Genomic DNA, 13277 nt, shown 5'->3' with positions numbered 1-13277 from the left:
ACAGCCAGCATATCCTCACAAAAGTTTCACTTACCAAGTAGAAAGGAGACCGAGGTGGGGGTGGCAGCTGACGTCGAGGTCGCACACAAGCCGATGTCACGGCACTGTGCAATGGCCGTTCGTCTTCCATTGTGCCGTCAGACTCTGCAGCTGAGCCAAGTGTCATGCTGATGGTTGGAGGGTCAGCCACAGAAAGTGACAGAGATGGCTCCTGGACACTGGAGGGCAGAAGGCTATTGACAGGTAGCGTGGACTGAGTGTCTGGTGTGGGAGAAGCCGCAGCGATGGAGGCGGCAGCGGGGAATACACTACTTTCTACTGCCGTGACGGGCCCTGGACAGGATGGGATGGGCTTCGCATGCAGGGCAGCTGATGGTGACTGGGGAGGGAGCACCGAAGCAGCGAGTACAGGAAGGTGAGAATGAGAAGACACTGCTAATGAAGGGGAGGAAGCAGCCAGTGTCAGGGGAGCAGAAAACGAGATCACCAGAGGATGGGGAGCCGGGGGAGGCGTCAGGAGTGAGGCGGAGGGAGAGTCTACAGGCTGTGCACAAGCAGAAACAGAGGACGACAAATCAGGGGCTGGAGAGGGCAGTAGCAACAGTGAGGCTGGATCCAAGGACGATGCCGACAAGGAGTTCATAGGTGAAGGTGTGGAGGCTGGCAACAGGGGCAAAGGAATAGGAGTGGAGGCAGGCATTGAGGGCATGGGTGCTGGCATTGAAGGTGGCTGTGTGGACACTGGCAAAGAAGGCTGTGGAGCTGGAATCCTAACAGACAGGCAGGGGAGTGCGGACTGAGAGAAGCCAGAAATGACCGGCGGCACAGACGACACACCAGCTGCCTCCAGAGCAGGAAGCAAGGTGACCTGGCCATCAGCCGAGGCAGGAGGCAAAGTAACCTGGGCTTTAGCGGTCAGTGGGGTCTGCGCCTCGGCGGGGACAGAGGGCAAAGTCATCATCTTTGTCATCACAGCAGGCACAGGGGTGGATGAGGGAGGACATGAGCCAGGGGCAGAATGCCTCATTGATGCTAGGGCTATAGGAGCAGGTATCAGTATGGAATGCGAGGAGAGCGGGTCACCGGGCAAACAGGACGGCCCAGCACCCGCCAGCAGAGGAAGGGGCGCTGTCTGAGGGGCAGAGAGCAAGCATGATGGCTGGAGCCCTGCTGTGGAGGGAGCAGAGGTGGCGTTAACCATGGGGATTGACATCTTCGCAGAAGCTGCTGCCAGGAGAGGAACTGTACCAGAGGCAGACAACAAAGGCACAGAGGATGGTGCTGCAGAGCACAACTTCAGAGATGACAAGGAATCAGATGCAAAGGCTTCTCGCAGAGGCACAGAGGCAGAATCAGAGGACAGAACAAGAGGCTGGCTACCAGCAGCCTCCAGGATAGCTGGGGGCAGTGCAGACCGTCCCAGGAGAGGAGTGGCCGCACCAGAAGGTGGGGCAGACCATAGCGGGAGAGGAGTGGCCGCACCAGAAGGTGGGGCAGACCGTAGCGGGAAAGGAGTGGTCGCACCAGAAGGTGGGGCAGACCGTAGCGGGAAAGGAGTGGTCACACCAAAAGGTGGCGCAGACCGTAGCAGGAGAGGAGTGGTCGTACTAGCAGGCGGAGCAGACATAGGAAGGAGGGCAGTAGCAACAGGAGGTGGAGAAGACAGCAGAGGGGCAGTAGCCCGAGGTGGTGCAGACTGCAGAGGAAAGGGCGCGGTAGTCAGAAGCGGGACAGACTGCAGAGGCAGGGCAGCTGTAGTCAGAGGCGGGACAGACTGCAAAGGCAGGGGGGAGGGAGCCGCAGGTGGAACAGACTGCACAGGCAGGGAGATGGTAGCTGACATCAGTGGCAGGGGAGCGGCAGCCGCAGGTGGGGCAGACTGCGGAGGCATGGGACCAGCAGCTGGGGGCGGGGCAGACAGAGAGAGGGAGGAGACTGTTGTAGCAGGTAGACTTCCAGCTGCTGATAATGGCATTATATGGGATGGAGTCTCAACAGACAATGAACTCTGGGTGGAGGAGGACACGGGCAGAGGAGCTGTGAATGACACAGGAGCTGTGAGTAATGGCAGAGAGGCAGACACTGAGGCTGCAGGGAAGGCGGTGGCACCAGGTGCAGTGTACAGCACCGAGGTGGCCCCACTGTTGCTAGAAGGTAGAGGAGACAGCGCGAGTAGAGACACTGGACTGGTTAGGAACCGAGCAGGGATGGGGTAAGAGCTGGACACTGTACTGGGACCTGAGTTTGCTAAAAGAGCAGGCACTAAACTCAGGTTGTATGTGGGGGTGGCAGTGGTAATTTTGGAGATGTTGGCAGAAGGAGGAGAAGGAGGATTTGTGAGGAGATTAACATACAAAGCACTGTCTGCAGAGCTAGTGGGGGTTGTTACAGGCTGCGACACCTGGACTGCTGTACCATTACCATTCTGCACAGATTGAGGGTCCTGGGCACCAACACGGGAAGGACAGGGTGTAGCATCTGGACATACAGTGTGTGTGGAGGAGCAGTTGGAGATGCTGGGGTTCTGGATGGGGGTAGGACAACAGTTGGGAAGAGACGGACTCTGAGTGTGTCTAGGAGGAGATGAGTGGTGGTTTGTCAGCTGTACTCCTGCAGACGTTGTCAGAAGCCGTAAGGCTACACCAGACATGGGGGGCACAGAGGACTCTTCTATATTCGGCTGAGCAGGATGAGGAGAAGGGAGCCTTGAGGACAGTCCTGGGCTGGACATCATAAGCAGCGGACTTGTTGCCAGAGTCAAGGTGGAGGAGGATACGACCGGAGCTGCATAAAAAAAATCCACAAACCCTAGTCAGTAATATCTGGATAGGACACAAGAAAGTGTATGAAAAAAGGACATACCTGCTCGCTGCTCCCCGGGTCCTTCTCGGGCTGTAGACTGTTCTGCAGATGGACCAGGAACAACTCTGAGAAGAGGCCGCACCGGTGGGGCCACGGGATGGTGCAGAGGAGATGCAGGAACGTCTCTGGTAGTTTGTCTTACCACAATCTTCACCACCCCTGGGGACGGTGCTTAAAAAAAAAAAAAAAAAAAAAAGAAAAAAGGGGTATCATCCCTTGCGCAGAGAGAAGTAGGAAAGGAGGCACCACCCAAGCACCTGAACTCACCTTGCCCTGGAGAAGCTGCGGGAAGGCTGGAGCTGTTCACCAATGTGTGCTGCAGGGACTGCAGAGACATGGCCTGAACCCCAATCTGCGCCTGACTGGTATTCTGTACCAAATGAGGCACCGGTGGTGCTGGCGATGCTGCCTGCTGTGCCAAGGCCTGGATGAGCGCGAGCTGGGCAGGCTGGCTAAGCAGATGATGCTGTCCACCAGACGAGACGAGGTGAAGCACGTTACCTGTGACAAAATAAAGTCAGTTCCCTACAGGGTAACATTGCACATTCACAATCCTCACTTCTGCTCCTCTCCAACCAAAACTCCCCACCTTTAAATGAAACCACAGATCTCATTACTCCCTGTAAGCCTCACGGGCAGGGTCCCTCTCATTACTCCCCTGTAAGCCTCGCGGGCAGGGTCCCTCTCATTTCTCCCCCGTAAGCCTCACGGGCAGGGTCCCTCTCATTACTCCCCTGTAAGCCTCGCGGGCAGGGTCCCTCTCATTTCTCCCCCGTAAGCCTCACGGGCAGGGTCCCTCTCATTACTCCCCTGTAAGCCTCGCGGGCAGGGTCCCTCTCATTTCTCCCCCGTAAGCCTCACGGGCAGGGTCCCTCTCATTACTCCCCTGTAAGCCTCGCGGGCAGGGTCCCTCTCATTTCTCCCCCGTAAGCCTCGCGGGCAGGGTCCCTCTCATTTATCCCCCGTAAGCCTCGCGGGCAGGGTCCCTCTCATTTCTCCCCCGTAAGCCTCGCGGGCAGGGTCCCTCTCATTTCTCCCCCGTAAGCCTCGCGGGCAGGGTCCCTCTCATTTCTCCCCCGTAAGCCTCGCGGGCAGGGTCCCTCTCATTTCTCCCCCGTAAGCCTCGCGGGCAGGGTCTCTCTCATTTCTCCCCCGTAAGCCTCGCGGGCAGGGTCCCTCTCATTTCTCCCCCGTAAGCCTCGCGGGCAGGGTCTCTCTCATTTCTCCCCCGTAAGCCTCGCGGGCAGGGTCCCTCTCATTTCTCCCCCGTAAGCCTCGCGGGCAGGGTCCCTCTCATTTCTCCCCCGTAAGCCTCGCGGGCAGGGTCCCTCTCATTTCTCCCCCGTAAGCCTCGCGGGCAGGGTCCCTCTCATTTCTCCCCCGTAAGCCTCGCAGGCAGGGTCCCTCATTTCTCCCCCGTAAGCCTCGCGGGCAGGGTCTCTCTCATTTCTCCCCCGTAAGCCTCGCGGGCAGGGTCCCTCTCATTTCTCCCCCGTAAGCCTCGCGGGCAGGGTCTCTCTCATTTCTCCCCCGTAAGCCTCGCGGGCAGGGTCCCTCTCATTTCTCCCCCGTAAGCCTCGCGGGCAGGGTCCCTCTCATTTCTCCCCCGTAAGCCTCGCGGGCAGGGTCCCTCTCATTTCTCCCCTGTAAGACTCGCGGGCAGGGTCCCTCTCATTTCTCCCCTGTAAGACTCACGGGCAGGGTCCCTCTCATTTCTCCCCCGTAAGCCTCGCAGGCAGGGTCCCTCTCATTTCTCTCCTGTAAGACTCGCGGGCAGGGTCCCTCTCATTTCTCCCCTGTAAGACTCACGGGCAGGGTCCCTCTCATTTCTCCCCCGTAAGACTCGAGGGCAGGGTCACTCCCATGATGCCTCTGTAAGCCTCACACGCGGGCAGGGTCACTCCCATGGCGCCCTGTAAGCCTCGCAGGCAGGGTCCCTCTCATTTCTCCCCCGTAAGCCTCGCAGGCAGGGTCCCTCTCATTTCTCCCCCGTAAGCCTCGCGGGCAGGGTCCCTCTCATTTCTCCCCCGTAAGCCTCGCGGGCAGGGTCCCTCTCATTTCTCCCCCGTAACCCTCGCGGGCAGGGTCCCTCTCATTACTCCCCTGTAAGACTCGCGGGCAGGGTCCCTCTCATTTCTCCCCCGTAAGACTCGAGGGCAGGGTCACTCCCCATGATGCCTCTGTAAGCCTCGCGCAGGCAGGGTCACTCCCATGACGCCCTGTAAGCCTCGCGCAGGCAGGGTCACTCCCATGACGCCCTGTAAGCCTCGCAGGCAGGGTCCCTCATTACTCCCCCGTAAGCCTCGCAGGCAGGGTCCCTCATTACTCCCCCGTAAGCCTCGCGGGCAGGGTCCCTCTCATTTTTTCCCCCGTAAGCCTCGCGGGCAGGGTCCCTCTCATTTTTTCCCCCGTAAGCCTCGCGGGCAGGGTCCCTCTCATTTTTCCCCCCGTAAGCCTCGCGGGCAGGGTCCCTCATTTCTCCCCCGTAAGCCTCGCGGGCAGGGTCACTCCCATGATGCCTCTGTAAGCCTCGCGGGCAGGGTCACTCCCATGACGCCCTGTAAGCCTCGCAGGCAGGGTCCCTCATTACTCCCCCGTAAGCCTCGCGGGCAGGGTCCCTCATTTCTCCCCTGTAAGACTTGCGGGCAGGGTCTTCTCATTACTCCCACAGATGCCTCGAGGGCAGTCACTACCATGACGCCCCCATAAGCCTCGCGGGCAGGGTCCCTCATTTCTCCCCTGTAAGACTTGCGGGCAGGGTCTTCTCATTACTCCCACAGATGCCTCGAGGGCAGTCACTACCATGACGCCCCCATAAGCCTCGCGGGCAGGGTACTCATTACTCCCACAGAAGCCTCAAAGCAATCACTCCTATGACGCCCTCATAAGCCTCGCGGGCAGGGACTCTCCCATGACTCCCACCTTAAGCCTCGCGGGCAGGGTCCTCTCATTACTCCCCCAGAAGCCTTGAGGGCAGGGTCCTCTCATTACTCCCCCATAAGCCTCGCGGGCAGGGTCCTCTCATTACTCCCACAGAAGCCTTGAGGGCAGAGTCACTCCCATGACTCCCCCATAAGCCTCGCGAGCAGAGTCTCTTCCATGACTCCCACCTTAAGCCTCGCGGGCAGGGTCCTCTCATTACTTCCCCAGAAGCCTTGAGGGCAGGGTCCTCTCTCACTTTGTGCCAGTCACTAATTTAGTCATGTTTAGTTCTGCTTTTGAGCTCTGGAATTAAGGACACTATAATAAACGATGATTTACCCTGCAGCGGTCGAGGTTGCCCCACTCCGAGGGGCCGCACTGGAGCACCACCTAAAGTCAGTTTGGCACCCTGAAGCTGCAGTGTAAGTGGCTTTGTGATGGACTGACTTTGGATGGGTCTTCCCCCAAGGGTTGCCAATTGTGCCAGGCTGATGACTTCTCCGGCTAGAAAACAAACACGTCAGTGAATAAGAAGCGCACGAGCAGGCTCATGTACTGTGCAGGCGTTACCGCTACTTACAGGGCAGGCGTGCTTGCATTTCAGGGGTCAGTATGAGCCTCTGGGGAGCCGCACACACCGGCTGAGCGTTCTGTACAGGAACAGATTTAACAGCCCCGATGGACACTGGAGTCACAGATGTGACAGCTGGACAGGACTGGACAGAGAGAGGAGCTGCACACAGCAAATGACACAATGGTTATTAACACAAAGCTACGAGCCCCAGGCTGTGGGCACACAACTCACCCTTCAGGGCAGGCGGCAGAGGAGGAGTACAGTTACTGGATGCCAACAGAGGAGCCGCTGGCTGGGGGGCGGCAGAGGGGAGCACGTCCGGAGACTTCTGAGCCAGACGAGAATTGTTCACTACCACTACCGAGCGAGGGTCAGGCTTCACAGGCTGGAACATCCTGAGGGAAGAGGGCCGTGTCAGCAAATCTCCAAGGACAGACATGTGGATGAAATGGCGCCCCTCAGGTAAACACACCTGTTCACCTTCATCTTAAGCGTCCGAGGTCTAGGAGGTGGCTCCGGGGATTCTGCAATCTCTTGGATCAGGGAACGCGAATGCTTGTACTGGGGCAGGAAAACGTCCCGCTCATAACGGCTCACCCGCCCCTCCATGTTAATGAAGTCAAACAAAGACATGTCCATATGCTGGGGACAGAGGAAGAAGACACCATTGTAGCCCTCAAAACTCCATGTAAGCAGTAACATCCGCAGTCCGCACCCCCTGTGGGCCCTGTACCTGCCTCGAGTGGATGGCGCTGCAGAGCACGAAGAACCAAGGAAGGGACTGTGTAGCAGATGCCGCTGGTTATGAAGGGCGAATGGATTGGACGCGGATCAAACAGATTGGGATGATTGCACACCTTGCGGAGCTGCATCAGGATGTTAATGACACTCATGAAATGCCCGCTGGCCAGAGTCTCCCGGGTCCTGTGGAGAAAGAGTCAAGACATGGAAGAGTGCAAACGGAGGAAGTGAGAGGAAACGTGGGGAGCCCTCACTACAGGCCGCTGCGACTTACGCTGCTTGTGACATGAAGTCATCATACAAGAAGCGCTGGCGCTTAGACAGACGGCAGTAGACAATATGCTCATATTTTTTGGGCATCTGCTTTTCCACATCCAGCTTAATCCTGCGGAGGAGGAATGGGCGCAGCACCTGTGGATAACACGGGAAAATCAGCAAGCCGGCCACAGTCCGAGCAACAATGTAAGCGGCGTCAGCTCTCCCACCTTGTGCAGTCGGCGCACTAGACCCTCGTTGTACTCCTGACTCCCTTCTATCATGCCGGTCAGGGGATTAGAGAACCATTCCTTAAACTCTCGGTGAGACTGGAAGACGTGAGGCATCAAAAAGTGCATGAGTGACCACAGCTCCATCAGAGAGTTCTGCAGCGGCGTCCCGGTGAGCAGCAGCCGCCTCTGACTGGGGAGAACAGCAGGGTCAGAATGGGACCCCTGAGAAGGGGGCCACTCCGTCACCCCCCATGCAGCTGCCGGGCTGGGGGACCCCCAGCAGCACACTCTTTCTCACCTGTTGAAGTTAAGGAGACTCTGCCACCGCTGAGACTTAAAGTTCTTGATGTTTTGTGCCTCATCCAGGATCAGATACTTCCAGTTCTTTCTACGGAAGGCCTGGTGATCCTGTAGAACCAGCTTGTAAGAGGTGATGCACACGTGGAAAGCGTTGGCTTTTGTCCATCCCTATCAATGGAAAAGATAAATTAAGCATATCAGTCAAACCACCCAGAGCCCCCCATACACCATAGACAGAGCCCACCTGACCTCCCATAGCCAAAGGCACCCCCCATAATGAGAGGCCCACCACCATCAACCTACCTGTCTTTTCAGCTTCCGCTCTTTCTGGGAGCCATAATACGTCAATATTTTAAAACTGGGACACCAGCGTTTCAGCTCCATTTCCCAGTTCAAAATGACACTGGTGGGAACAATGATGAGATGAGGTCCCCAATTACCTGGAAAATAAAATGGAGATATGTACCACCTGCTAGAAGCTGCGCACAGCAGGACCACGCGCCACCACACTCACCTCTCTCACATGCCAGATGCGCCAGCAGGGAGATGGTCTGAATGGTTTTCCCAAGCCCCATCTCATCGGCCAGGATGCCATTAAGCTTCTTTTCGTACATGGTCACGAGCCACTCCAGACCAATGTGCTGGTATTCCCGGAGCTCCCCGCGCAGTAGGAAAGGAACCGCCGTCTTCACCTGGAAGAAAAGGAGGACAGATCACAGTCCGCTAAGAGTGCACACCACCTGTCCTCCGCCCCCATATCCGAGCCCTGAGAAGACGGCCCCCACAATGTCTGCACTGCATGCTCAGCAGTGGTACCTGAGTGGTGGCCAACGTGTACCCCTTTGGCTGCAGAGATTCGGCCGTAGCAGCAATATCTGTGATTTCTTTCTTGGGCTCAGGAGGATCATGGGTTAAGTGGTCACTTCCGGGGTCGTCCTCATCCTGTTTGACAAGAAACTCCACTCCTTCAGATTCACAATCCGAGGGGTGGCAATCAGAAGAGTCTGAAAGGTAACGAGACGTATAAACCTCATCCCTGACCGACCAGCTGACCCTCCGAGTATTGCCATGCACCCACTCACCATAGTCCTCATTTCCCACGCTGTCACGCTCGCTCGGGCTAGTGCTCTCTTGATCTGATGGCAGCACAGAGTATTTCAGCAGCAGCTCCTCTAATGACATCTCTCCTGTGAAAATTTGTTAAAATTTGTTAAGTGAATCATTAGAAGGATGTGGTCATTTATAACCTCCCTAATTACTGCTGTAGGGTGACTGGTGCCGCGTCTCTGCATGGCCCCCGTTCATTCATCTACTCGCAGAATGTGAACGCTCTCACATCACCCCGATATCCTGTCTAGAGAGTGCAGCCCTGCCAGGAGAGGTGGGAGGCACAAGGAAGGGGTTAGTCACACATGTATAAAGCCCCTCTTAGTGAGCACATGGTGGCTGCAGTCACCTCCTCCTCTCAAGTCACACACCGAGTCCACCATGGTCAGACAGCGCTGATCACGGCTCGGGCAAACTACCAAAGGCCGTGATTCCGCCTCATGACTGCCAGCACTGCTGCGGTGGGCCACTTAGATACGAGGATGGCACTTGACGTTCACAAGGTTTGGAACCGCGGGTCCCGTCTCCGGACACATAGTGGATATGGGACTTCTTGAAATCCACTATGTTGTAACATCTGTCCACTACGGGTCTGTCACCTCAGAAGTACGTAGGGTCAAAACCGCAGCAACTCCAGATCGTGGACACATACCCTTACTGATGAATGAGGGGCCATCCGCCGTCCCGCCAGACACGTGGGGCCCTCCGCTGTCTCCCAAACCACCCCCTCCCCGAGAAACGAGGGGCCCTCCGCCATCCCAGCATTAGGATTACTGCGGACCACCTTGGTACACCACGCTTACAATCACGGAGGATGCAGGCCACCTCTGTACACCACGCTTACAATCACGGAAGCTGCAGACCACCTCTGTACACCACGCTTACAATCACGGAGGATGCAGGCCACCTCTGTACACCACGTTTACAATCACGGAAGCTGCAGACCACCTCTGTACACCACGCTTACAATCACGGAAGCTGCAGACCACCTCTGTACACCACGTTTACAATCACGGAGGCTGCAGACCACCTCTGTACACCACGTTTACAATCACGTAGGCTGCGGACCACCTCTGTACACCACGCTTACAATCACGGAAGCTGCAGACCATCTCTGTACACCACGTTTACAATCACGGAGGCTGCAGACCACCTCTGTACACCAGGTTTACAATCACGGAAGCTGCAGACCACCTCTGTACACCACGCTTACAATCACGGAGGATGCAGACCACCTCTGTACACCACGCTTACAATCACGGAGGATGCAGACCACCTCTGTACACCACGCTTACAATCATGGAGGCTGCGGACCACCTCTGTACACCACGCTTACAATCACGGAGGATGCAGACCACCTCTGTACACCACGCTTACAATCACGGAGGATGCAGACCACCACTGTACACCACGCTTACAATCACGGAGGATGCAGACCACCTCTGTACACCACGCTTACAATCACGGAGGATGCAGACCACCTCGGTACACCACGCTTACAATCACAGAAGCTGCAGACCACCTCTGTACACCAAGTTTAGAATCACAGAAGCTGCAGACCACCTCTGTACACCACGATTACAATCACGGAAGCTGCAGACCACCTCTGTACACGTTTACAATCACGGAAGCTGCAGACCAGCTCTGTACACCACGTTTACAATATCGGAGGCTGAAGACCACCTCTATACACCACTTTATAATCACGGAGGCTGCGGACCACCTCTGTACACGTTTACAATCACGGAAGCTGCCGACCACCTCGGTACACCACGTTTACAATCACGGAAGCTGCAGACCACCTCGGTACACCACGTTTACAATCAAGGAGGCTGCGGACCACCTCTGTACGTGCAGAGATAAGAGTATGGAGGTAATGCCTAGCACCTACCTTCTCTAGCCAGCTGGGAGAGCTCCTCGGCATGATCCTGCTTTCCTGCCATCTCCTCCTCTGCTTCAATTGTGTCCTCCTCGTCCTCAGCTGCAAAAAGCACACAATGTACAGTGAGCTAACTGAAGGAACAGAAAAAGCAGGAGACTCCAAAAACGCATTGCCCATCACCCACTGTATGACCCTGGTTGCAGGAGGCACTGGCTGCACAAGCCACTTGTTATGTACTCACCTAAACATCCTGCTCTGTGAACACACTGGGGGCACAAGACCGCGAGTAAATGTCATGCTAGCAGGTGAAAGTGTTCACTTCGCACGGTGGGCTTCCGTCATTCTCTCCGCAGACAAAAGGCAGCTCAGTTTAGTGCCAAAAGCAGGAGAGGAACACGAAAACCAGATAAAGTAACACAAAACCTGTCAGGAACCAACATGACCTGAACCCAGGGAAGACCACCACAGGCAACGAGAACTGACCCACAGGTAGGACCACCAGGAAGTCGGGTGGGAGCAGTGCTCCCCAATACATTCATGACAAAGTGATTTTACGCCAAGTAGAAAAATCCAATTTTCTCTGTAACCTGGGAAATACAGGACCATGAGACGTCCCAATGAGTGGGAAAAGAACAAAAGCTGACAGTGGGCCACTGACCAGGGCGACGTGACGTCACAAGCCAGCATTGACAGAAGCCAGAGGGGATTTTGTACAATTTTATGATGGGTGTGGATGGCCAACAGACCCTTCTGTAGACCTTCAGGGATTGCTAAAAGGGAATCAGAACGCCAAAAGATGGATCCAGTCAGCGCTAACCAGATCCAGAAGATGGAGGAGAGGGCAGGAGGACAATGTACGGAGTGATGACGAAGGCAGACAACACCCATGGAAGAGAGGATGGTATAGGGTCCTACAGGAAATGGCAGCGAGCTCAGACACTCGGAGAATGGAGGTTACACTCACAAGACATGCCAACGTCCACCAAATAAAGATGGGGACATACAGTAAAAGGCCTTACAGGGGTGATCCAAAACCAACATTAAAGCGCTTGTCATCAGGATTGTGCTCAGTTACTACAGTGGCAGGTCAGCGCCGTTATACTGATTACACGGATACCTGCTGATGAAATCCGTCTTGTGGTTGTTGTGTGATCTCTATTGTCAGTTAATGAGTTTCTTGTGCGCTGGGGAACCCTGTGTGCGGGGTTTTATGTGGTGCTCTACTTACGTACATATTCATCTGTAAGGCTTATGACAGGTGACTGATCCCTCACGGACCCACCCCATATTTTACATACTATATATATGTATATCATAGTGCTCGCTTTGGAAAAAAAATAAAAATAACCTCATTGTAGCAACTACACAAGTATCCTCAGGAGGCATTCCTCTTCCCACAGGGAGACATCCTTGTACCATACAAGTATCCTCAGGAGACGTTCCTCATCACACAGGGAGACGTCCTTGCACTACACAAGCGTCCTCAGGAGACGTTCCTCATCACACAGGGAGACATCCTTGTACCATACAAGTATCCTCAGGAGACGTTCCTCATCACACAGGGAGACATCCTTGTACCATACAAGTATCCTCAGGAGGTATTCCTCATCACACAGGGAGACAACCTTGTACCATACAAGTATCCTCAGGAGACGTTCCTCATCACACAGGGAGACATCCTTGTACCATACAAGTATCCTCAGGAGGTATTCCTCATCACACAGGGAGACATCCTTGTACCATACAAGTATCCTCAGGAGACATTCCTCATCACACAGGGAGACATCCTTGTACCATACAAGTATCCTCAGGAGGTATTCCTCATCACACAGGGAGACAACCTTGTACCATACAAGTATCCTCAGGAGGTGTTCCTCACCACAAAGGGAGACATCCTTGTACTACACAAGTATCCTCAGGAGGTGTTCCTCATCACACAGGGAGGCATCCTTGTACCATACAAGTATCCTCAGGAGGCGTTCCTCATCACACAGGGAGACATCCTTGTACCATACAAGTATCCTCAGGAGGTGTTCCTCATCACACAGGGAGACATCCTTGTACTACACAAGTATCCTCAGGAGGCGTTCCTCATCACACAGGGAGGCATCCTTGTACCATACAAGTATCCTCAGGAGGCGTTCCTCATCACACAGGGAGACGTCCTTGTACTACACAAGTATCCTCAGGAGGTATTCCTCATCACACAGGGAGACATCCTTGTACTACACAAGTATCCTCAGGAGGTATTCCTCATCACACAGGGAGACATCCTTGTACTACACAAGTATCCTCAGGAGGCGTTCCTCATCACACAGGGAGACATCCTTGTACGATACAAGTATCCTCAGGAGGCGTTCCTCATCACACAGGGAGACATCCTTGTACCATACAAGTATCC

The 13277-nt window shown here is 55.3% G+C and overlaps 1 protein-coding gene across 3 annotated transcripts in view; it reads right to left on the bottom strand.

The window, feature by feature from the left end:
* The window catches only part of SRCAP (Snf2 related CREBBP activator protein), a 68980-nt gene that overhangs the window by 4982 nt on the left and 50721 nt on the right, over positions 1–13277 (bottom strand). For all 3 annotated transcript variants that reach the window (XM_077273601.1, XM_077273599.1, XM_077273598.1), the window contains exons 9-24: positions 10886–10975; positions 8970–9074; positions 8704–8891; positions 8402–8579; positions 8191–8327; positions 7886–8055; positions 7585–7777; positions 7374–7510; positions 7096–7282; positions 6831–7000; positions 6590–6753; positions 6365–6517; positions 6124–6288; positions 3130–3363; positions 2863–3033; positions 35–2784 (exon numbers count right to left, since the gene is read on the bottom strand). In XM_077273601.1, coding sequence (XP_077129716.1) covers positions 35–2784; positions 2863–3033; positions 3130–3363; positions 6124–6288; positions 6365–6517; positions 6590–6753; positions 6831–7000; positions 7096–7282; positions 7374–7510; positions 7585–7777; positions 7886–8055; positions 8191–8327; positions 8402–8579; positions 8704–8891; positions 8970–9074; positions 10886–10975 — 5192 coding nt within the window. The remainder of the gene's footprint in view (positions 1–34; positions 2785–2862; positions 3034–3129; positions 3364–6123; positions 6289–6364; positions 6518–6589; positions 6754–6830; positions 7001–7095; positions 7283–7373; positions 7511–7584; positions 7778–7885; positions 8056–8190; positions 8328–8401; positions 8580–8703; positions 8892–8969; positions 9075–10885; positions 10976–13277) is intronic.

This window comes from Ranitomeya variabilis, chromosome 7 (assembly GCF_051348905.1).
Source record: "Ranitomeya variabilis isolate aRanVar5 chromosome 7, aRanVar5.hap1, whole genome shotgun sequence".
Classification (NCBI taxonomy): domain Eukaryota; kingdom Metazoa; phylum Chordata; class Amphibia; order Anura; family Dendrobatidae; genus Ranitomeya; species Ranitomeya variabilis.
The sequence above is the reverse complement of the archived record's forward strand: the minus strand, read 5'-3'. Positions and strand labels throughout refer to the sequence as shown.